We start from the raw sequence: 24,407 nt of genomic DNA, 5'->3' as shown, positions 1-24,407 counted from the left end.
TGATTCCAAATTAGGACATAATAAACTTCTCGATTCTGTAATGACTCGATGGGCAAGTTGGTTAAAGATTAATTATCAATATGATTTACCTCAGAACAAATGGTCGAGATTAGTATCACAAAACTGGAGAAATAAAATCAATGAACATCGTGTGTAGTTTTAATAAAAATCAAATATTTTTAATTATTTAACGGTTGTGATTGGTTGACAATATGAAAATTATTTACATTGACCGTGTAAATAAATTAAAGTCTATTAGTTGAGAGATAAAAATACCTTGAAAATAAAACTATAAAAACCTTTAGACACGCACCTCTAAATCGTGATTTATGGTCATTTTTTGGTATGAAATCACTCATCTAAATTGTTTCTTATTCTTTTTTATTTAAATAAATTATTTTCATACAAATTTAGTTTTTTTTCGTATTTTTTTTATGTGGTTTCTTGGTCTTTGGTGCAACGTTGTATTTGTTTGCCATCTTGATGCGACACATTGTTTTCTTGTTTTGTTGCGATATTTTTTTGGTTCAGATTGATAAATCGATCAAGTACAAATTCAATAAATAATTTTGATGACATCAACATTGCAGTTCTAGAGGCATGAGTACCAGAAACCTCAATTTTGTTATTTTTATATGTTTTGTCACATTTAAAGATACTTTGTCGTTTTATGCTAACCTGGATACTGTAAGTTTATTCCTAGAGTTATATTTTTTGTTTTAGCAACTTTAATTTTAATGTTCTCGATTGATATAATTTCTATTAATTTAAATAAATGAATATCATTTAAAAAAAAAACTTTAGATACAAAGGAAAAACATATAGTCCAACATGAAAGTCATCTCACATTATTGAAGGTGTTGGTCTCCTTTAGCCACCTTCCTACAAAGACATACAACTTGCCATAATTACATAATATACACTTTGTCAATTCTTTTTATCTAAACATTGATACCCGATACTTATGGATTTATAACAAGGAACTAGAGTTTAGAGTTTGTAGATTAGAGTTTTGGGGAAGTTTTTTTTAAAAAAAAGGAGAGGGGAAGAGTGGAGATAGAAAAAGAAAAGAAAAAATAAGATTGAAATATAAGTTTATAAAAATAAAAATAAAAATTTACAAATGTTTTGGAAAAATAGTAAAAAGGAATACAAATACAAAGTCATCCAAAATAATCAAATATCATCCAAGTAAATTAATATTAACACACAAGTTAAAATAAATTATCTAGATCTAGATAGTGAGGTTAAACAAATATTATTTCATTCAATTTCATCTTATTTCTTTTTAATGTATAATTGCTCATGCGATCATTTAACTTAATTTTAGATAATATCTCAATTATTTATCTTTTTCTTTTTATCTTTCGATTTAGTCTTTTTATTTAATTTTAAGTAACAATTTGATCATTTATATCTTAAAATATCAAAAATGTTATTATTTTTTTTAAAAAAATTCATCAAAATTTTCAAACAAAACAAATAAAACTAATTATAATCTTCAATATAATACAAATTTTATTCAATTCATAACTCAAATCTTCAAATAAACTCATATTTTCATTTTTTATTTGATGTTGTTGAAGATGAAAATATTAATTTATTTTAATATTTGAGTAATGCATTTGATGAGTTTATTTGAATATTTAATTTTAATGTTGTTGATGTTGTAATCGAACACAATATTTTATTTTTCAATTTTGTATTAATACTGATTCTATATTATGAATTGAAGAGTATAACTCTATTAGTTAATTTATATATAAAAAATTCATGTTTTTTCAATGGGTACCCATACTTTAATATTTTTATTTTATTTTAAAAATAACACATATATCATACATGTACTATACTTGATCCCAATACCATTACCCATGTTATTTTCTTTGGACTCCACAAAACACAAGTTAAATAAACAAATTGAAAGGTTGATAACACAAAACCAATTGGAAAGAAAGAAGAACAAAAAAACCATGGGCTTGTTTGGTAGTAAATAGCACTAGTAGTAGTAATATACATGGATTCAATTTGGTTCTAATTTTGACCCGACCCATATTTAACATAACAAATACTCCATATGATCCAATCATAAGAAGGAAAAAAAAAAACAAAAATACAAACTTATTTATTCTTATCATTTTATTAATATATTTTTATAGGAAAATATAAAATATTAAGCATAAAAATAACATTTAAAAGATAAATATTAAATAAAAATAAAAGAATCGTTCAGACAAAAAAAAAATATATATATATATATATATATATATATATATATCATAAAATCAAAAGAAAAATATCAAAAAAATTAGTTATAATGGGTATCGGAACTTAGAAACAACAACATAAAAAACTCAAAGAAAACTACATTCTCATTATTTTTCGCAATACACACATATAAAACGAAGCTTGTTTTTGTTCCTCGTTCATTCTTAACACACACAACATAAATACATATTTTTTTTCTCTGTCTCTCAGAATTTTCAAATCCTTAATTTTTATCTCAAAAAAAATATTCAGAGTTTTTTAGTTTCAGAGTTGCACGTACCACCGTTTCTCTTCTCATTTTTTTGCTCCGCTCTCTCTCTCTCTCTCTCTCTCAATTCCTCTTTCTATGTAACGTAAAGAAACAACGTTGTATTAGAGACACAACAATCGAACCTTTTCTTGTGATTTTGTTCTTTTGTTTTGATCGAACACTTTTTTCTCTTGGAGATCTACTCGAGTTTTTTCCCAGCATAATTTTCTTGGGAAAATCTGGGAAATTCATAAAGTATAATTCTTTTCCCTTTTCACTTTCTGGGTCTTCTTTCAATTCAATTCAATTCAATGTTATTGTTATTGTTATTGTTATTGATGATTTTGTTTTAATTAATTGAATTTTTTTTATTTTTAAATTTGATTTGAATTTGTGATTTTGATTTTGATTTTGCAGGTATGAAGAGGGTAAGAGATGATATTTACTCCGCCTCTGCTTCTCAATTCAAACGCCCTTTTGGTTCTTCACGTGCTGATTCGTATGTATTCTTTATTATTATACTTCGACTTATTGGATTTATTGCCCTATTTTGTGTTTCACTCTTTTGAATTAGTTGTGTGCCCTAATTTGTAATTTTCAATTGTGGTGTTTAATTGTTGTTGAATTTCAATTAGGGTTAGGTTTTTTATTTGGATTTAATTGATCGTGGAGTTTGTTGTATGATGGCATCGTTGGTTAAAATGAATGGATGTGTTTGAAAATGGGAAAAACATTCTGATTTGCTTATTATTATTTTTGTATGAAACTTACTAGGCAAGTAATATGAGTAATGTTGAAATTAACTTAGAATTAGGATTGAATTGAAGAATTTTGTGTGTGCATGTATTTCTGGACTAATACTTTTGAACTATGAAGCACAAACGTCGAACACGACACATAGACACTGGTGATAATTTTAAAAAAATGAAATGATTGAATGTAATTACATGTTCTGTGTCTGTGTCGTACACTAATATGTCATGGACATCGGACCCACTTTTAATCCAAGGTGTCGATGCTACATACTTTTTTAACCTTGGGAAATTATGAATTTTGATAGTGTGAATATTGAACAAGTGGAGAATTATTAGATGTCTTGTTGTGATTAGCTTGGTATAGTTTTTGATGTTATTGGTATCTGAATTTGTGATTGCGTTGTTTGTATGAAGCGGCTATGGCCAACCCCAAGTCCCTGGAGGTGGAGGTGGCGGAGGTGGAGTTGTTATTGGTGGAGGAGGAGGAGGCGGTGGAGGAGAAACTCCTTCCCAGAAACTCACTACCAATGATGCCTTATCCTATTTGAAGGAAGTGAAAGACATGTTTCAAGATCAAAAAGAAAAATATGATAGTTTCCTTGAGGTTATGAAAGATTTCAAGGCTCAAAGGTAGATTCTTAAATCTGAACCTTTTTTACACTTTGTAATGATTTTGAATTTTGAAAGGCAGAAGGGTGTGCCTAAAGAATCAACGGATCTCAATTTTAACTTTTTGGGTTCTTTCTAGGACTGACACTGTTGGTGTCATAGCAAGGGTCAAGGAACTATTCAAAGGGCACAACAATTTGATTTTTGGATTTAACACTTTCTTGCCAAAGGGATATGAGATAACACTTGATGAGGAAGAAGCTCCTCCGAAGAAAACGGTTGAATTCGTAGAAGCTATTAGTTTTGTGAACAAGATAAAGGTAATGTGTGTTTTTATTTCAGTTACCGAGTGAGTTTACTGGTATCATTGGTTCGTAGCTGTAACCGGTAGGTTTTTCTTTCACAGCATCGATTCCAAAGTGATGAGCATGTTTACAAATCATTCTTGGACATTTTGAATATGTATCGCAAAGAGCACAAGGATATTGGTGAGGTTTACAGTGAGGTAATATCCTTTGTCCTATATTTGTGGACACTCTGCTGAATCTTTTCTTATTTTCTCTAAGAAAACATTTTGGTTGAAATGTTTACTCTTTTTTTTCAAAACAATACCTCTAGGTTGCTACCCTTTTTAAGGACCATGAAGATTTGCTTGATGAGTTCACTAGATTCTTACCAGATAATTCTGCAGCACCTTCCACACAGCATGCTCCATTCAGTCGAAATTCAATGCAGCGCTTTAATGAGCGGAGCTCCATGGCACCTATGATGCGGCAAATGCAAGTAGAAAAGGTAGTAAGAGTGTTCATGTTCCATCTTATTATGAAGTCGGGATACTTCAAAATGGAAGAAGTATCAGTGTTGGACACGTGTCTGATACTGATACTCCTAGGATACTCTCGGATACATATCCTAGGCTGTGTTGTATTTTGATTTTCAAAAAAATTTCTTATCCGCCTATCCGTGTTGTATCATACCCTGTGTCCATACCATGTACTAGGGGATCATATTGAATTTTTGTACTGTTTATTTTTTAACTATTGTCTTACAAACTTATTTTTACAGCAACGATATCGGCGAGACCGGTTTCCTTCTCATGATCGTGATCTGAGTGTTGAACGCCCTGATCTGGATGACGACAAAACGATGATGAACATGCACAAGGAGCAGAGGAAACGTGAAATCAGGGATAGAAGAATTCGTGATCATGCTGAGAGAGACCCTGATCTTGATAACAGCAGGGATTTGAACTCACAACGCTTTCCTGACAAAAAGAAATCTGTTAAGAAGTCCGAAGGTTATGGTTTGGCCTCTGACTTTGCTTCTCATGATGATAAAGATGCATTAAAGAGTACGCTATTATGCTCTTTTTTGGATTAATATGTTGCTTGAAAGCATGATCTATATAATTATTACATTTTAGGTTCTTACAGTTGTTTTATTTTTCGTGTAAGCTATCATGTTTTCAATATGCTGTAGATTTTTATTTGTTTCGATGTTGCCCACTCCATTTTAAAATAAGTGTCATTTAAGGTTCTTTCACATATATTATGAAAATAACCGAATAAGTGTAACAATTTTACAGAACTATCCTCATTAACTATTGGTTATTAACAAGTGTCATAAATGCATAGTAATATATGATGACTTGAAAGTGATGCACAAATAATAATTTAGAGGCAAATTTGAAATAAAAAATTAATTAAAATTACATTGAAAAATAAAACAACACCTAATTTGGGGCCAATTTTTTTGTTAAACTGAGTTATTTTTAAATGGAGGGAGCAATGACGTAATATGCACTAGTATCACCACCTAAGAAAATTAAGATGAGGAAAGGAAACTATAATTACTCTTCTATATTCTCAAACTCAAAAGAGATTAAGTTAGTTACACTATACAATTAACTTGTATAACAAAATTGGTTTTCTGTTATACAAGTTAGTTATACATTGTAACTAACTGAATCTAAATCAGTTAAGAAGATAGACTCATTATAAATACCCATTACCTTGTAATCACAAATAACTTTTGAGTTACAGAATATTGAATTCAGTTCATGCTTTCAGTTTCTTTTACTTTCAATAGCTATTTCAGTTTCTATCATGAGAAATATGCGGGACAATGACACCGTATGACTCTGTACATAGATCAATTTGTTACGAAACTATCACATATGACTCTGCTATTTCTATTACCGTCATATTATTTGTCCTTGTTTGAGTTGTGAGATGCATAAAACTTACTATTAGTGCCACTGTTGAATGTTGCAGTCTTATATTTGTAGTTTAAAAAATGTATCTATGATTAAATGTAGCCGTTTTAGAGTTCTTGAAGTTGCATAGTATTTCTTTGTCTTGTTAGCATCTTCTTTCTTGATTAGAGTTCTTGGGTTCTTTAATATTTCTTTGTCCTGATAGCATCTTTCTTGATTATTAGCTTTCTGCTTTTTAATTGACATAACATTGATGACCTAAATGATTTTCGAAATAGTGTTATTTATATATTTAATTTTTTATTTATGCCAGGCATGTATAGTCAAGCATTCAGTTTCTGTGAGAAAGTTAAGGAGAAGTTGAGCAGCGCTGACGACTACCAAACATTCTTGAAGTGCCTTCACATTTTTAGCAATGGAATAATAAAAAGGAACGATTTACAAAATTTGGTATGTGGCTATGTGCTTGCTTTGTGACTTACATGATTAGAGTTATGCAGGAATACATTTCATTTCCGTGTTTCCTTGCTGACATTGGATCATTTGTGTTATGTTTGCTCCTTTTAGATCTCTATGATTTTTATATAGTTTAATTAGTTGAAGTATGGAAATTAGTTGATACTAGAAGACTTGAAAAAGAATTAATGCTTCACATTTTTTACCACTCAATGCTTTAACTGATTGTATATGCTACTTTGGAAAAATTATTTGGTATGTATTTACCGAAGCATTAGCTGAAATGAAAATGATTGGAGCTTGCATACAATGTAAGAAAGTTTTAGGGTCACAGAAAAACGTTACTCATGTTAACATTGTCCAAAGTGTCATGTTAAACTCTCATGTTAACATTATCGAAAGTGTCTCAGAATGCAATTTCATTGAAATAGGTTTCGCTATCGCAGAAGCAGTAGCTCGCGAGTTCTATTGCCTCTCGCCTAACTTAGACCCTTCTGAAATATGTGTTTCAGGTGACCGATTTACTTGGGAAGTATTCTGATCTCATGAGTGAATTCAATGATTTCTTAGAGCGTTGTGAAAATATTGGTAATTGTTTTGGAAACACTTATTTGTTGTTGTTTTTGTTGTTATTGTATTTTCTCATGCCTTGAGGTTCTGTTGTGCTATTTGTTTTTGCAGATGGGTTCCTTGCTGGTGTCATGAGTAAAAGTATGTCAGCATACAATAAATATCAGTTTTTCTCCTTATGCTTCTATTTTCTCTTGTCTTTTTCTTATTTTGGAGTTAGGAATCACAACATTAGAGCGTGTGTGTGTGTGTGTGAGAGAGAGAGAGAGAGAGAGAGAGAGTTGAGGTAGCACCTATCATAGAAAAGATGGTGGAAACTCAGCTTAGGTAGTTTGGACATGTGGAGAGGAGACTTGTATATTGTCTAGTAAGGAGAGTAGATCAGATGTAGGGTAGTTAAATCGGTAAATGCAGAAGAATACCTAGAAAAAATAGAGATTAATGAGTTGGGTAGAGATGTGTTGTATGACTGAACATTATGGCGTCGTTTGATCATGTAGCTGGTCATATTTAGCGGGATAAAGCTTGGTTGTTGTTGTTGTTTACTTATTTTGAGGTGAAGGGGTGTCAGATTTGTTAACTGCATTACAATTTACTTCATTTAAGGAGTCGTTCAAATGATGATGTTGAATTAGCTGAGTAATTTTCAGTGTTTTTTTTCTTCCATCCATTTGGTTAACTTTAATGTTCAAATATATTGATTTCAGAGCCACTATCTACTGATGGTCATTCATCAAGATCATCCAAGTTGGAGGACAAAGACAAAGAACTGAAGCGTGAGATGGATGGAGCTAAAGAGAAAGAAAGATACAAAGAGAAATACATGGGAAAATCCATTCAAGAACTTGACCTTAGTGACTGCAAACGTTGTTCTCCAAGCTACCGGCTTCTACCTTCTGATGTATATAACTGCAAATTGATTGCTTCTCTTGTTGGCTTTGGCAAAGTATGTTGTTATCATGAAGCTCCATTATTTTTTTTTTTTGTGCAGTATCCAATTCCTATGGCTAGCCAGCGATCTGATCTTGGTGCTCAAGTATTGAATGATCACTGGGTATCTGTGACTTCGGGAAGTGAGGATTACTCTTTCAAACATATGCGCAGGAATCAATACGAAGAAAGCTTGTTCAGATGTGAAGATGACAGGTAAATGCAATGTTCATTTTGGAGTTTATCGTTTGTCTTAAGATAAAATGCGTTGACATGCATTTAGAGAATATGACATTGTTATTTTTTATGTAGGTTTGAGCTGGACATGTTATTAGAGTCTGTGAGTTCCGCTGCTAAACGGGCTGAGGAGTTGTACAACAACATTACTGAAAATAAGATCAATTTGGAGAGTCTGAATCGTATTGAAGATCACTTCACCGGTCTGTATCTAAAATGTTAATCTAAAAATAATGTTATTCCTCTAGATTATTAGAGCATTATGAATTGATTTTGTCTGATGCACATATATGCAGTTCTAAATCTAAGATGCATTGAACGCCTATACGGTGACCATGGTCTTGATGCTCTTGACATACTGCGTAAGAACCCCACTCATGCTCTGCCTGTAATATTGACTCGATTGAAGCAGAAACAAGAGGAGTGGAGTCGGTGTCGTTCAGATTTCAATAAAGTTTGGGCTGAAATTTATGCTAAGAATCACTACAAATCACTTGATCATCGTAGCTTCTATTTCAAGCAACAAGATTCTAAGAACTTGAGCACAAAATGTAAGTCAGTCTTTAACAATAATGTTAGAATTGCAAGTTTAGTTGCTATTATTTATTTATATTTATACCAATTCATGTAGATTGAATTAGAGGCAATCTTATAAAAGCTTAAGATTGTGATGTACATATTAATATTATACTTGGTTGCGAGTTTAGTGTTATATCATCTTCTTAATCTGTTGTACTATTTCATGTTTGGTCTAATATACAGCTTTGGTGGCTGAGATTAAAGAAATTAAAGAGAAGCAGCAGAAAGAGGATGACATCATTCAGTCTATTGCTGCTGGAACTAAACATCCTCTCATTCCACATTTGGAATTTGACTATTCTGATGCTGAAGTTCACGAGGACCTGTATAAACTTGTTCGCTATTCATGTGAGGAAGTATTCTCAAGTAAAGAGTTATTCAATAAAATTATGAGGCTCTGGAGTACCTTCTTGGAACCAATGCTTGGTATTACTTCCCAATCGTATGCGGCAGAAAGGGTAGAGGACAGGAAAGCAGGACAGAATGGTCGAAATTCTGCTGCACCAAATGTAGTAGCCGATGGAAGCCCTCACAAAGACTCAATTTCGATGAATTCAAGGTTACCGAAATCTGAGAAGAATGATGTTGATGGTAGAGTAACTGAAGTGAAAAATGTTCACAAAACTAGTGTTGTGGCCAATGATAAAGAAAATGGCTCTGTTGGTGGCGAACTTGTTTGTAGAGATGACCTTTTAATGGATAATAAAGGGCAGAAAAGTGTCGACTGCAGTGATAAAGCTCCTGGATTTGGTAAACAGTTTTCGTCCGATGAACAAGGAGCGAGGAACAGTGCATCTGTTGCAATTAAAGGAGAAAACAGTATGAACAAAATCAACATAGATATGTCTCCAGGTCTGTATACAACATAGTTGTGAAATTCATGTCTTGTGATTTTGGTTGTTCTATTTATGTTTACTCAAGGCATGTTTGGATTGGCTTATTTGAGTTTATCTACTATTGCATAAGCACTTGTGAGAAGTTTTGAGAGAGTTTATCAAATTAGTTTTTTTATGTGAGTAGGAATCGAATTTGTAGTTTACAACACTCACACATTGCGCAGCAACCACTTGTACTAGACCTCGGTGTTGCTTATGGAAACGTTTATGACCATGATAGGTTATGAAAACAACATAGCTTGTATGAAAACTATTTGACTTTCCTTTATCTTTTGTTACATAAATAGTTTATACATAAGTTATATGACAAGTGCTTATGCTATACTAAGTTGTTTATCCAAATAGGGCCTCAAATCAATAGGGCTTAACTAAGTTTATCCAAATAGGGCCTCAAATCAATTCTTTTGCACTTCTGTTGAATTAATTTTATTGTTGTCTGAATACTAAATTATGTTTATATTTCAAGGCCGCGTACTTACTCCATCCCGACCTACCGAAGCTGATGTCTCTGTAGCCATGGTCAAGTCTCCAAGTGTTAATGTCTCTGTAGCCATGGCCAAGTCTCCAAGTGTTAATGTACCTTTGGTGGAGGTATGAGTTTTCTATTTATGGCCGTTGTCAACTCTTACTTTAACAAAAGTGTTTTGCTTTCTCATTCTTGTTTTTTCTTTTCACATTCTTTAACTGATATACATATGTCTTCCTATCTTTGTGTTTCAGGGATGTGACATTACTGCTCCGGTACCAGTGGCCAATGGCGTGTTAGTTGAGACCAGTAAAGTTAAAAGCCATGAAGAATCTTCTGTTCCTTGCAAAATTGAAAAAGAAGAGGGTGAATTATCTCCAACTGCCGACTCTGAGGAGGATAATTTTGTTGCTTATGGAGATTCAAATGCGCAATCAAAGAACGATGCTGATAGAAGGAAATATCAGTCTAGAAATGGAGAGGACGAATGCCGTCCAGAGGCTGGAGGTGATAATGATGCCGATGCTGATGATGAAGACAGCGAAAATGTTTCTGAAGCTGGTGAAGATGTGTCTGGAAGTGAGTCTGCTGGTGATGAATGCTTCCGGGGAGATCATGAGGAGGAGGAAGATATAGAACACGATGATGTTGATGGTAAGGCTGAGAGTGAAGGTGAAGCTGAGGGTACGTTGTGTGATGCACAAACTGGAGGAGATGGTTCGTCTTTACCTTTATCAGAGAGGTTCCTTTCAACTGTGAAACCTCTCACAAAGCATGTTTCAGCAGTTTCATTTGTTGAAGATGTGAAGGACTCAAGGGTGTTTTACGGGAATGATGATTTCTTTGCGCTTTTTAGGCTTCATCAAGTAAGGATAATGTTTATTCTTGGTGTTTTATGCTGAATTTTTTTTCCCTTGGTGTTGATGTAATACATCCTTTATGAACTTGGCAGATTCTTTATGAAAGGATCTTATCTGCGAAAGAAAATTCAACGGGTACCGAATTGAAATGGAAAGCAAAAGATGCTAGTTCCCCAGATCTTTATTCAAGGTACATGCTGTAAATATGTTTTGGGGGAGTTTTATTCCCTTTTTTCCTTATTAGGTTTAAATTTATTAGGTATAGCCTTATACTATATAATCAATCACATTAGTCCTAGCCTGTTTGGATTGGCTTATTTAAGCTTATTTTTATCTATTGTCATCAGCACTTGTACGACTATTTGGGATTGTTTATGGAAATAACTAATGACATGTTCCTAAGTTGTTTTTAGTTTGTTTTCCACTGTACATTTTTAGTTTTTCACAACTTATCTATGTCCTTTTACCTCCAAGTTAGACTGTTAGAGTGCTCAGTTCACTTCTGAATTGATCATATATTTTTTTAGATTTATGAATGCACTGTACAACTTGCTTGATGGATCTGCCGAGAATGCTAAGTTTGAAGATGAATGTCGGGCAATTCTCGGGAATCAATCTTATGTGTTATTCACTTTGGACAAGTTAATATATAAACTAATCAGACAGGTGTGTAGCTTTATTCACCTGCCCTGCCTACATGCTTGTGATATGCTTCCCTTCAATGGCTCTAAATGTATACTGTTATTGCAGCTTCAAACTGTTGCAACCGACGAGGAAGACAATAAGCTTCTCCAATTATACGAGTACGAAAAGTCTCGGAAACCTGGGAAATTAAATGATTCTGTATATCATGCAAATGCACATGTCATCCTTCATGAGGAGAACGTATATCGGTTTCAATGTGTAAGTCCTTTTGACAAGGAAACTTCTGTTCTGGACTTCATGATTTGTTATTGTTATCTGTTGTTGATGTCATTTTCCGTTGTTTTCTCATTGCAGTCCTCTAGCCCCTCTCGGCTCTCGATCCAGCTCATGGACAATATGAACGAAAAACCCGAGTTTTCTGCTGTTTCTGTTGATCCAAATTTTTCTTTTTATCTGCACAATGATTTTCTGTCTGTCCTTCCTGTCAAAAAGGAGCCTCATGGCATTTTACTGGAAAGGTACAGATGAATTGTCATTTAGAGGCTAAAATCGACGTTTGTTCAATTTATAGCGATCAGAAACATCTTTATTCATGGATATGGACACTTTTAGCTACATGGATATATTGGCAATTATATTCAATTAGGTAATGCATAAAGTTTATGCTCTTTATTTTGCTCTCTATTCAGAAACAAACCCAAATATGGGGACTTAGATGAGCTTTCTGCAATTTGTGCTGTCATGGAAGATGTCAAAGTAATTAATGGATTGGAATGCAAGATAGCTTGCAACTCTTCCAAGGTATGCTTCTTTTTCATATTTGTAGCCATGTGATTTTTCCATTTTGCAGTTTGGTATTTTATTTAACTAGTTTATCAATATTTAAATAATTAAGATAAATAAGTATATTAAAATTGCGTTTAATGGACATACACTGACAATGTAGAACAGTCTTACATTGTCATCTAATGAAAACCACCATTTTTCCATATCATACGACCAATTTCAAAATATCCTTACAAAAGTGGGACGGTGTGGCAAAATAATAAGTGTGTATTCTTTAAATCCTTAAAATTTTATTTTGATTTTTTAATAAGTTTTCCCTCATCTTTGTAGGATGAATAAACAATATTTTCCCACAATTGGTATAATTGTGTATGAGAAACAAATGTTTATCTAACAAGGGCATTAGGTCTTTGTGCCACTGTTGTTTGGTCTGCAAACTTGTACAACAACACCATAATTCTTGTAGCACATGAGTATTTATGTGCCATTATGAACATCTGGATTTGAATGTTTGATTGTATAAAGTAGAATTTGAAGAACCTAACATTGACAAGGTAATTTGATCTTATTGTTTTTTTGTTTGTAATAATTTATTATTTCTTAGAAACAAAACAAAACAACCAAAACTTTCCCTCTAGATGGTGTCAGAATCTATACTTATTTATAAAGGGGATACCAAGTTTTGGTATAATTTTTTTCTTCTATTTTTACCCTTTAAATTGTTTTGTTCATAATATTATCTTTCTATACCCAATCCAATAATTGAATTTTTTTTAAATGTCTATATATATTAATAGATATTGTGTTTTGGTATATAAATTTTTCTTCCAATTTTATTTACCTTCTAATAAAACTATTCTGTTTTCAATATTATTCTTCTTTATCCAATCAAATAACTACATTTTATTTAAAAAATAATAATCATAAAAAAATTGTAACTTTATTTATTTTAACAGAAAAAGAAAAGCAGACAAATGAGCACAGGCACATTAGTGGCCGTCTGCACACAATGTTATAATCTCTTGTCATGAATTAAGTCCAGTTCAATGATCAACTATTTAATTCTCAACTCTCTTTATGATTTGGCTTATAGTTTTTCTGTTCTTCTACTCCTAACTATTTTACTATTCTGCATCTATAGTTTTCTTCATATACATTATTTTCATCTGCAGATTTCTTATGTTCTTGACACACAAGATTTTTTCTTCCGTCCAAGAAGGAAAAGACAAAGACGAACATCATCTAGTATGACATCTTCTCGGTCTCGCAAGGAGAGAGAGGAAAGATTCCGCAAATTGTTGGCGTCCTCTTAAACTGTATATTCATGGTGAAGAAGAGTTTTCACACACATACTTTTATGTTCATATAAGAGTCTTGATGTGGCAAACCTAGGAACAAAAATTTTATTTAGTTCATAATGTACTTGAAATTTTACATGAAAGTGAAGGAGGGGGAATATTCATAGGAATGTGTTTATCTGTATGAGGTCACATGTATGAGTGCCACTCCTTTGTAAATAGTTTGCTTCATTATTTATTTGTAGAATATTGTACTAAATTGATCTTTTCTTCAATAGTTGCAACACTTTTAATGTTGCTTCAACCCTTCCAAGCTTGCATGCAGAAGGTTGTGAATTGTGATGTGGTTCTTTTTATTTTGTATCCTTCTTAATATATTATTATGGTGTTAGTATATAAAATATGGTTGAATGTTAACCTTATTTACGAAATGCTAATCAAGTTTGATATTATTTTGGTCTTACCCTTTGATTCCTAAGAGATAGAAGTCTTGGTAATTTGATGTTGGATTGGAAATTAAGTAAAGTCGATTTGTTAGACGAATGATTTTGTATTTAGACGAATGATTTTGTATTTAATTGATGCCCCGATATTTTACGGTAAAAACCGTAAATGTTTTACGAGTATTATTACAATATTTATAAGATTTTATGATATGTTACATTTTTTTTTCAAAATTTTTTATAATGAAATGTATGTTAGAAGACTAACAGATCTAATTTTGTCAATATGTTTTGAAAAACACAGTGGTCTTGTCAGAAAGATTAAAATATTATAGACACTATAATTTTAGACGCGATAACTAAATAGAGTTGTCAATAAAAAATTATAGCATATTTTCATGGTTTATCTTTTATAAATTAAAAAATAGCTTATTTGATCACACTTCCATAATTAGAAATTACTTGACTAAAAAAATAAAATAAAAAATACTTTATTATCTGTTTAATATTAACGATAAGATTGATTAGACTTTCCATATAATTTTGTAAGATCCTATTCTAAATACATTGAAAGATAAAGTAGTTTTTTTTTTTTAAGAAAAGATAAAATAACTTTTTTTAAAAGAGTTAAAGAGATAAGATAAATTGAGAAGAAAAATTTAGGGAAAAAATAGACTACAACAAAGTGTAATTATATACTTTGAAAATACTCTTTTAATTATTTGTTTTTCTTTTTATTTTATTTAAATAAGTAATTTTTACATAATTTTAATACTTTTTATTAATAATTTTATCGTTTTAATGTAATATTATTTTGTTCATCGTCAGTGTAATACTATTTTGTTTTTCTACTAAGATATTAGTTTGACTAATAAAAGATAATTAATTGTTTTTCTTTCTAATCGGAGGAACAAGAATCCAGGAATTTTTATTTTAATTATTGAATAAATTTTTTTTAAAACTTAATAGAAGGTCGCATCTCTAGGATGCGACCATGTAATGAATTTAATTATTTTTTATTTTATTTTTGCAATTATAAAATTATTTATTTAATAAAAAAATAATTTTAATATTTTAAAAAATAAAATATTATTAATAAATTTAAATAAAATATATTAAATTGAAGAAAAAAATGTGGTTGACTATATGTGGCAAAATAAATAACGGGTTATATTTTTAATGACTCTCTCATATTTTATAGAAAAATTTAAATTATTTTAACAATTGTCTCATGTTTTATTGTAAATTAACCATTTAATATATTTTGTTAACAACTTATTTCTATTTTTTCTCCTGATCAAATAAATAAAAATAATAATAGTAAAGTAAATTATATTAGTAAAATAAAATTGAACAAAAAATAAATTAAATTAAAATAAAATATTATTAATAAATTAAAATAAAATATATTAAATTGTAGAAAAAAGTGTGGTTGACTAAATATACTTAAATATTATATATTTTATATTATTTTAACAACTCTCTTCTATTTTATAAATAAATTTAAATTATTTTTAAAAAAAATATATGGTTGACTAAATATACCTAAAAAAAAAATGTATTTTTTCCAAACCATTGGAGTTAAAGTGTATTCCTTTTATATATACTTATAGATAAAAGACAATATATGTCTTTTTCAAAAAAGCACAATAACAATTATGGTAATTGCGTAGCCACGTAGAGAGAAATCAATGTTGTGTTAATTTTTGTTTTTGAAGAAATCGATGTTGTTGTTGTATTCATGAAAACAGAAAAATTAGAAGAGAAAATCAAAACGCAACAATTTGTAACATAACATCCACTCTCTCCCTATCCTTCTTTTCTTCTCTCTCTCTCTCTCTCTCTCTGTTTCCATTTTTCACATTCTCTCTCGTTTCAATGTCTCCTGCTTCCATTTCTGACCCTCCTCTCTCCTCCAAGAAGAAGAGGGTAACATACCTTTTTCTCTCTTTGTTTTTTCAATCATTTTTTTTTAGTTTTTAAAATTTGAACCCTTTTATTGTTTTCTTGTGTTTTTCAAACCCTTGAGCTAAAAGTTTGATTTTTTTGGCCAAACCCATTTGCCATTGCTAATTGCATTGCATTTTGTTTAATTGGTTTCAAAGGGTATCTCAGTTTCTCTCTTTTTCTTTTGTTGTTGAAGAATCTTCATTTTGTTTCATGGTTTTATCATAACTTATAAGGGTTCATTTTCATTTTCATTTTCAATTGCATTGCATTGCAATTTATGATGTTCATTTTTTTTTTATAATTGATAAATGGTATCTAAGGTAGAAAACTTTCTTCATGTTTTTGAAAATTTTCACTATGTAATGGTTTTGGTGTTTTTTTTATTCATTTTTATTGGCTTATGACATTGTGATTTGTGAATGTTTCAGACAAATGGCTCAGCGAAACTGAAGCAAATCAAGCTTGATGTTAGGCGTGAACAATGGCTTTCTAGAGGTAGCTTTGTGATTTTTATTTTCATGTTGAAGTTTTTCCTTCATAATCATAATGCTTAATGTCTCACTTTAATAATTACCTTTATTAAAACTTAAACAAAATCAATGTTTGGTTCCATTGTTTGATTCATGCATGTTTGAATTGGCGGCTAGTTTGGCAGAATCATGGTGTGCTATCGTGACTTTGAAGCTTCAACTAGCACTGCCAAACTCATGGCCTTAAATTTCTTGATTCTCTGATATTGACATTCATTATTCTTTTGTTACTTTGTTTCATTCCTTGCATGCATTATCTAGCTATGAAAATTGTTGTGCCTTAAATAGAAATAAATCTTCTACACGTCAGCTTTGAGATTGTAACCTTAAAACTAAGATGATAATCGAAGCTTGGCTTAATTAGTCTTGGCAGGGATATGGCTTCTCAACTGATCATGTTTGAAGCATCATGTGACTGTTTTATCATTGATTATTTGATTCCATATTTGTTGGTTTTACTCTAGATAGATACAACATCAATGACAACAACCAAATCTTTTTCTCGATAGATCGGATTGGCTAAGTAGATCGAACAATCGCTATGAGATAAATATCAAAGAGAATTCAATGTGAATTAAAGATATAGTCTTTTTAATTGATAATTTAAGAACAGATCTTTTTTTTCAATACAATGTAAGAAATAGTCATAATATGCTTTTTTTGAAACATTATTTATTTATGAATTGCTTCAAAAAAATACTTTGAAAGTTGCCTAGTTTTTCATTACTTAAATATCGTTCATTGTTGATTGTGTTTCAGTCAAAAAGGGATGCAACGTCGATGCAAATGGAAGGGTTGATAGTTGTCCATCATCTAAGCACATCGCCGGCGAGGAGAATCAATCATCGTACAAGGAAAACAGGAGAAGGAAAGGAAGAGAGGATGGTACGTGCATCGAGGGAAATGATTCCGGATCCATGATAAACAACTCGATTCAAAATTCTTATCATCACAATGAGTCAAGGAATAGTTTCACCGGGAGTAGCAGTAGCAGCAGCTCAAGTACTTGTTACTCAAGTAATCTCAGCGAGGAAGATGGATGCCTTGACGATTGGGAGGCCGTTGCCGATGCTTTATACGCAAACGACAATAAGCATTCCATGGTTTCAGAGTCTCCTATAGAACACGATACGCAGTCTTACATTGATTCACAAGCTGCTAAGAATCCTAAAATGAATCTGTCAAAAAAAGAGTCTGAATCCCATCCAACCTGTCGAGCATGGAAACCCGATGACACTCTTCGTCCGAGGTGTTTGCCCGACCTCTCAAAGCCACATAGATCTACGTTAAATTCGAACTGTCACGGTAACCACCAAATCGTACCTTGGACATGGCAAACAATCATATCACAACCTAGTCAGTGTCCTATATGTTACGAGGATTTAGATTTGACGGACTCCGAGTTTCTTCCTTGTTCGTGTGGATTTCATCTCTGTCTCTTTTGTCATAAAAAGATCCTCGAAGCCGACGGACGGTGTCCTGGCTGCAGAAAACTATATGATCATGTAGATGGGAATGTTGGATTCAATATAAGAGGAGCCAATGCTTTTTACATAACTCAATCATGCAGTATGAGTACAGGGTGTGCTAGGTCTTAAGAAGAAAGATTGTGTTTCTCTTGAAATAATAATCATGTAAATGTTTTCTTCTCTCTCTTATGACTTCATCTAAAACACCCTCCCTTAATCTTGCTCTTTCTTTGATAAGTATTTGCATTACTATGGTTTTTTTAGTCATATGTTAATGCAGGAAACTGAATGTTGTTATTGTACATACAGAAATAATTTATCTTTGGAGATTGAAATTTGAATAAAAAATTTCTAAATCATTTGTATGCATTCAAATTCAAATATTTTTGTGAAATGTTATTTTCCTTATTCTTGTATCATACATGTGTTCCATGTTCTATCTGTCTTTCTTAGCCTCCATTTGTTTGCAAGTGATATGCTCTATTTATGGTGGAACTTCAAGTTTAGAGTCCTTCATTTCTTTACGCCATTACTATATCTATTTTGAGGACGAGTAATACCATAAACTTTTATATATTAAGAGTGATATTAATCGTTGTTAAGAATTTTAAATAACTTTTAAACATTGATTTACGGTAGACATGATTTTAAAATGTGCATGATTCATCAATACTAAATTATTATCCATTGCGTGTGAGCATAATCTCATCTACACACTATGCGAAAAAACGCATATTAGAGCGCTTTTTTAAAGCTATTTACAGCGCTTTTTCAAAAAAATAAGCGCCGTGGAAACGAGCGCTATAAATGATACAACAACGCTTTTAAAAAAGCGCTTTAAAAAATGTAAATACAACGCGCGCTTGTTATTCACATTTTACGGCGCTTCTTCACAAAAAGCGCTGTAATATGCACCCCATTATATGAGTTATGGGTGTGCATTTTACAGCGCTTTCTCAAAAAAAACGCTCTAAAATGCACACCCATAACTCATATACGGGTGGGCATATTACAGCGCTTTCTCAAACAAGCGCTGTAATATGCCCAACCATAATTTCATATATGGGTGGACATATTACAGCGCTTTTTTGAGAAAGCGCTATAAAATGCCCACCCATAATTTCATATATGGGTGTGCATATTACAGCGCTTTCTCAAAAAAGCGCTGTAAAATGCCCACCCATAATTTCATATTATGGGTCTGCATTTTACAGCGCTTTTCTTATACATTTTACAGCGCTTTCTCACGAAAGCGCTGTAAAAGGTGCACCATTAAAGCGCTTTAGAACAACATTTTACAGCGCTTTGTAAAAAAAGCGCTGTAAAATGTGTGTGTGTTTTTTTTTTTTTTTTAAACGCTGTAAATTAATTATTTGAAATGAAAAGCGCTTTTTAGCTTTTTATGGCATTTTTTTTAAAAAGCGCTGTCTTTTATCTTTGTATCCAAAATTATTTTGATCCAAAATCACTTCACAATCAGTGCACACAACAACAAAACATATTCAAATACCATAGGCAGTTCACACAATCAGTAGAACAGAAATCAGAACTCTGTAACTTTATTAACATATATGTAACTCTGTAATTTACAACCTAAGTAACTACATTCAGATACATATATACAACCTAATTTACAACCTAATTACCTACATTCAGATACGTACATATATAACCTAATTTACAACCTATAAACTACATTCAGATCCATTATATAATAACTAACAGATCCATTATATGCATATAATAACTATGATCATTTACAGCAATAATAACTATAATACATTATATGCATATATTGTGTCCTATGATCATTTACATATAATAACTAACAGAATATACATTATATGCACTAGCTACCATATAATATTCAGATCCCTTGCCCAGCAGCAAGCTATTTCCCAGAAAATCAAATAATTTTCATGTCAAGCACGTACTGACACCATTCTTCCTTTAATTCCATCAGATCTTCCTCAGAATATGATGGACTGGAATTGGCAAAGTACTGCAATATAAAAATTGAACATATTATATTAAGTTAGTATCAAATATATAGATAATTTATATATGAAAATCATATAATGCAAATACCGTACCGTTTCTGGGATAATAGTTTTATTCTTCTCAACAATCTCCTTCATGAATCTCAATATGTAGTACCCACAGTCGATGTTATTTGTTTGACGAGGGCACTTTATTGAGATCCATGTAATGTTATTAGACTTCTGCTTCGACACTTTAGCACCTCTTTGAGCTCGATAAACTTTTAAGGCACTATCGAATGAATAAATGTGATTATTAGAGCATGAATATTTATATATATATATATAAATATTCATGCTCTAATAATCACATTTATTCATTCGATAGTGCCTTAAAAGTTTATCGAGCTCAAAGAGGTGCTAAAGTGTCGAAGCAGAAGTCTAATAACATTACATGGATCTCAATAAAGTGCCCTCGTCAAACAAATAACATCGACTGTGGGTACTACATATTGAGATTCATGAAGGAGATTGTTGAGAAGAATAAAACTATTATCCCAGAAACGGTACGGTATTTGCATTATATGATTTTCATATATAAATTATCTATATATTTGATACTAACTTAATATAATATGTTCAATTTTTATATTGCAGTACTTTGCCAATTCCAGTCCATCATATCATCTTATGTGGAGACAAGAATGAGTATTTATTTGACAGTTTCCTCGTGCACACGACCTTCTCGTACAAAAACCTTCAATGAAAATTTTAAACTAGATTAATTACCAATACATTTAATTAATTACAAATAAATGCAATTAAAAGTATTTTTTACCTTATGTACAAGCTGATTACAGTAACACTCAGCTCCTTATGTTCGAGAAGATCGTACATTTGCTCCTTTCCGAGGTATTCAATATACTCATCTCCAAAGATGTCTTGATTCATTTGTACGATGGGCGAATCGTTGCTGCTGCCCATGTTCCTTTTTATTTGGATGTCAAGACACGCCCCGTATTTACCAAGGCGTGGCTGACTTTTATTAGGAGCAGCAGCAGCAGCGACCGATTTTCCCCGATCCAGATTTTTTGTTGCTGCAAGTTTGGCAGCTTTATTACCCTCCAGCCTTTGTAGTTTGGCAGCCCTATTAACCTCCAATTTTTGAGGTTTGCTGCCTTTTTTTGGCTGTAGGGGTGGTTTATTTATTTGGACCTACAAAAATGAGGTAAAATGTTAGTTTATTGAATCTGAAAAAATGAAAAACCTTAGGCAATAAATGTGACAAACCTTTTCGGGAGATGTAACTGATTTGTCCTTGGGAATCTTTTTTTGGAGGGGAACAAGGTGTGTGGGCCATGCCACGTAACTGCCAATTGCGTCGCTTAAGAACTTCATATCTCCATCGTTGTCCGGTATGGGCAACGATGTAGTTGGTTCGAAAGCAACCGTAGGCGATACTTTGACATGGCCCGCGGGGATCAGAATATTGTGCAATACTTCTCCCAAAGTATTGTACAATATTCCTTTTCCCACCTTCCGTTGAGTCGGCGAGGACAAGTATAGGACACATGTAGTGACACCCTACATCAATAGTTAAAACATAAGTACAGTTAATATATAAGTTTGTTTAATACATAAGTAATTACATAAGCAAGTAAGTAGTAAGTAATTAATTACCTCGGGAATACTCTTCAAACCGACGTTGCAACTCCCGGTTTCACTCTCCATTTGTATTTCAGGTTGGAGCTGAACCGGAAGTTGCTTGTCTTTATTCGTATTCACCAAGAGTGCCACTTGCTCCGATAGGATTCTGAGCTTCTCTAATACTTCCTCGTTGGAAGGTTTTTGGCGCTTCTCTTGAGGAAAAAAGCTTTTGGGAGTTACGCCAAATCCTTTCCCCCTCACTCGACCGGAATACTCAGGGACATTAAACACTTTCCCAAGAATGTCCCTGCACGTATCCTTGTTGCCCTCTTGAGTTTCAGAACTTTGTTCAATAGTTTCCTAAAATACATGTAACATTAAAAAGATAAGTTCAATAGCATTTTTAAAATACAATATTAAAAAATATTAAAGTGATAATATACTTACACAAAGTTCTACAACTTTCTTGACATTTTCATTATCAACCACTCCATCTTTGTTAACACGCGCTTCCTTCCATAAGATATGACGACCCAAGGGTTGATCGGCTTGGGTGTCTTTTCTCTATTCGTTAAAATCATAAACAAAATAATACAAATTAGTTACACACTATAGTTTATAATACAAATTACTTCATTATATAAAAGTGATGTTTAATTACTTACAATTTGTTGTTCAAGGCGTGCATATCCCATACGTGATTTCTTGTATGGGTGTTTTGGGTTGCTTGCCCGTTCGCGATTTGCCTTACTAATATTCTATATAAAAAAAAATAGCAATTGTGTAAAAATTTAAAATACGCTACGAATATGAATAATAAAACACAAATGCTAATAAATTAATAACTTACGACAAACGCCGGGTCAGAACGTTTGGAAACAAATGCACTCCATTCATCCTTTGATATATAATGTTGATATATCTTTGGAGGTTCAGCATTTGTGTTTCCTTCTCTATCTTTTAGATAGAAATTTGAGAGATGGGATCTAAATCCACGATGGATTTTCCCAGCAACTCTCAAAACATATGACTTTCGTTCCTCATCAAGAACAAAAGTGGTCTGCAATGAAAACAATTATAAGTAATGTATTTTACAGAAAAAAAATTATAAATGACAAAAGAGTAGATCAAAATATTTACTTGAATGTCATTCCAGATGATATCTTTGGCATCCTTCAACGCCTTATCTCTCCAGTTGTCTATTGTTATTGGGACATTTTGACGAACAACAGCCCCAATGTAGCTTACAAACATGGAGCTGTTGGGGTCAACTGGCTGACCACTCTCGTTCCAGCCAACCTAATAAACTCATATAGTAAGTACATGCCCTAAACCCTAAAAAAAGATAAAAAAACACACAGCAAACAGAGTATATATAGTATACCTCAAATTTAATGCCATTACTCCTTGCTTTAATGACTTTCTGCATGATAGTTGCACCACGTTTGACTTCTTTTTCGTAAGTCTTAGAGGTGCCAACTTCTTCATTTTGAACTTCTAAATCTTTGTTTGTATCCATTTAACTACAACAAGTTCAACATGCACTTTAGTATAACATCAACAAGCTCAACATGGATCATGCATTATTATAAACAAACTCAACATGTATCAGTATATCTTAAAAAAGCTCAACATGCATTCTAATGATTACAAAAATTTAATAACATCAATACCTGAATAATGATGGTTCGAAGAAAGACGAAATGCAAAGAAAAGAGGGTTTGCAGAAAGTTCACAGAAATATGGTTCACAGAAATACGGTTTGAAGAAATACGTAATGAGGGTTACGTATTTCAATGAAAATATATTGTGTGAAATGGGAGAGATGATCTTGGATGGAAATAAGGTTCGAAATGAAGGAGATGATCGTGGAAATAAGGTTCGTAAAGGACGGGATGATAGGGTTTGCAAAAGAAGAGAAGAAATGAAGGTTGAGATGAAGGTTACGTAATGAAGAGGAAACTGAAGAGGTAACTGTTATATATACGTAACACTTTTACAGCGCTTTTTATAAGCCTTTTTACAGCGCTTTTTTTGTAAAGCGCTCTAAAAGGCTTCTTTAGTTAAATTCTTAAAAGGCTCTTTTACAGCGCTTTTGACAAATAAGCGCTGTAAAAGACCTCCGTGTGTTATTATGTTATTTGAATGCCTTTTACGCCTTTTACAGCGCTTTTGTCAAATAAGCGCTGTAAAAGACCTCCGTGTGTTATTATGTTATTTGAATGTTTTTTAAAGCCTTTTACAGCGCTTTTTACACATAAGCGCTCTAAAATGTCTCTTTATGTTAATTTTAAGAGGCTCTTTTACAGCGCTTTTTCCAAATAAGCGCTGTAAAAGACCTCCGTGTGTTATTATGTTATATTAATGTTTTTTAAAGCCTTTTACAGCGCTTTTTACACATAAGCGCTCTAAAATGTCTCTTTATGTTAATTTTAAGAGGCTCTTTTACAGCGCTTTTTCCAAATAAGCGCTGTAAAAGACCTCCGTGTGTTATTATGTTATATTAATGTTTTTTAAAGCCTTTTACAGCGCTTTTCCACATAAGCGCTCTAAAATGTCTCTTTAGGTT

The 24,407-nt window shown here is 32.1% G+C and overlaps 2 protein-coding genes and 1 non-coding gene across 6 annotated transcripts; 2 read left to right on the top strand and 1 right to left on the bottom strand.

Moving 5' to 3' along the window:
* Positions 1–2,377: 2,377 nt before the first annotated feature.
* LOC101500905 (paired amphipathic helix protein Sin3-like 2) lies at positions 2,378–14,156 on the top strand. 4 transcript variants are annotated; one of them, XR_012162070.1, is made up of 24 exons: positions 2,378–2,773; positions 2,936–3,017; positions 3,688–3,903; positions 4,022–4,202; positions 4,289–4,387; positions 4,501–4,674; positions 4,948–5,233; positions 6,411–6,547; positions 7,066–7,141; positions 7,235–7,264; positions 7,831–8,024; positions 8,115–8,269; positions 8,366–8,493; positions 8,587–8,841; positions 9,053–9,721; positions 10,232–10,356; positions 10,486–11,097; positions 11,184–11,281; positions 11,619–11,757; positions 11,842–11,994; positions 12,091–12,254; positions 12,426–12,537; positions 12,853–13,076; positions 13,695–13,831. XR_012162070.1 is itself a non-coding variant. In XM_012712646.3 (23 exons), exons 2-23 carry the CDS (start codon positions 2,938–2,940, stop codon positions 13,833–13,835), a joined length of 4,170 nt encoding a protein of 1,389 aa, XP_012568100.1. In that variant the 5' UTR covers positions 2,379–2,773; positions 2,936–2,937; the 3' UTR covers positions 13,836–14,156. The 4 variants fall into 4 exon arrangements, 3 of the variants coding, with proteins under 3 accessions (XP_012568100.1, XP_012568099.1, XP_004489351.1); XM_012712646.3 differs by lacking the exon at positions 12,853–13,076 and having other exon boundaries at positions 2,379–2,773; positions 4,948–5,179; positions 13,695–14,156; XM_012712645.3 differs by lacking the exon at positions 12,853–13,076 and having other exon boundaries at positions 2,379–2,773; positions 4,948–5,185; positions 13,695–14,156.
* Positions 14,157–16,000: 1,844 nt separating this feature from the next.
* Positions 16,001–18,571, top strand: LOC101500593 (uncharacterized). Its single transcript, XM_004489293.4, has 3 exons — positions 16,001–16,192; positions 16,642–16,708; positions 17,503–18,571. Exons 1-3 carry the CDS (start codon positions 16,142–16,144, stop codon positions 18,339–18,341), a joined length of 957 nt encoding a protein of 318 aa, XP_004489350.1. The 5' UTR covers positions 16,001–16,141; the 3' UTR covers positions 18,342–18,571.
* A 697-nt stretch (positions 18,572–19,268) lies between these two features.
* On the bottom strand, positions 19,269–19,398 carry LOC113785594 (small nucleolar RNA SNORA69). Its single transcript, XR_003471719.1, has one exon. It is a non-coding gene; the product is annotated as a small nucleolar RNA SNORA69 (small nucleolar RNA).
* Positions 19,399–24,407: the final 5,009 nt, after the last annotated feature.

Source organism: Cicer arietinum, chromosome 2 (assembly GCF_000331145.2).
Source record: "Cicer arietinum cultivar CDC Frontier isolate Library 1 chromosome 2, Cicar.CDCFrontier_v2.0, whole genome shotgun sequence".
Taxonomy (NCBI): Eukaryota; Viridiplantae; Streptophyta; class Magnoliopsida; order Fabales; family Fabaceae; genus Cicer; species Cicer arietinum.
Note: the sequence above shows the minus strand (reverse complement) of the source record. Positions and strands in the feature narration are given on the sequence as shown.

Bases quoted from the DNA above. Each gene is read 5' to 3' on its own strand.
- LOC101500905 (XM_004489294.4), top strand. From the start codon at position 2,938: ATGAAGAGGGTAAGAGATGATATTTACTCCGCCTCTGCTTCTCAATTC. The intron at 8,494-8,586 runs GTCTGTATCTAA...ACATATATGCAG, and splicing joins TATTGAAGATCACTTCACCG to TTCTAAATCTAAGATGCATT. The intron at 10,357-10,485 runs GTATGAGTTTTC...TTTGTGTTTCAG, and splicing joins TTAATGTACCTTTGGTGGAG to GGATGTGACATTACTGCTCC.
- LOC101500593 (XM_004489293.4), top strand. From the start codon at position 16,142: ATGTCTCCTGCTTCCATTTCTGACCCTCCTCTCTCCTCCAAGAAGAAG. The intron at 16,193-16,641 runs GTAACATACCTT...TGAATGTTTCAG, and splicing joins TCTCCTCCAAGAAGAAGAGG to ACAAATGGCTCAGCGAAACT. The intron at 16,709-17,502 runs GTAGCTTTGTGA...ATTGTGTTTCAG, and splicing joins TGAACAATGGCTTTCTAGAG to TCAAAAAGGGATGCAACGTC.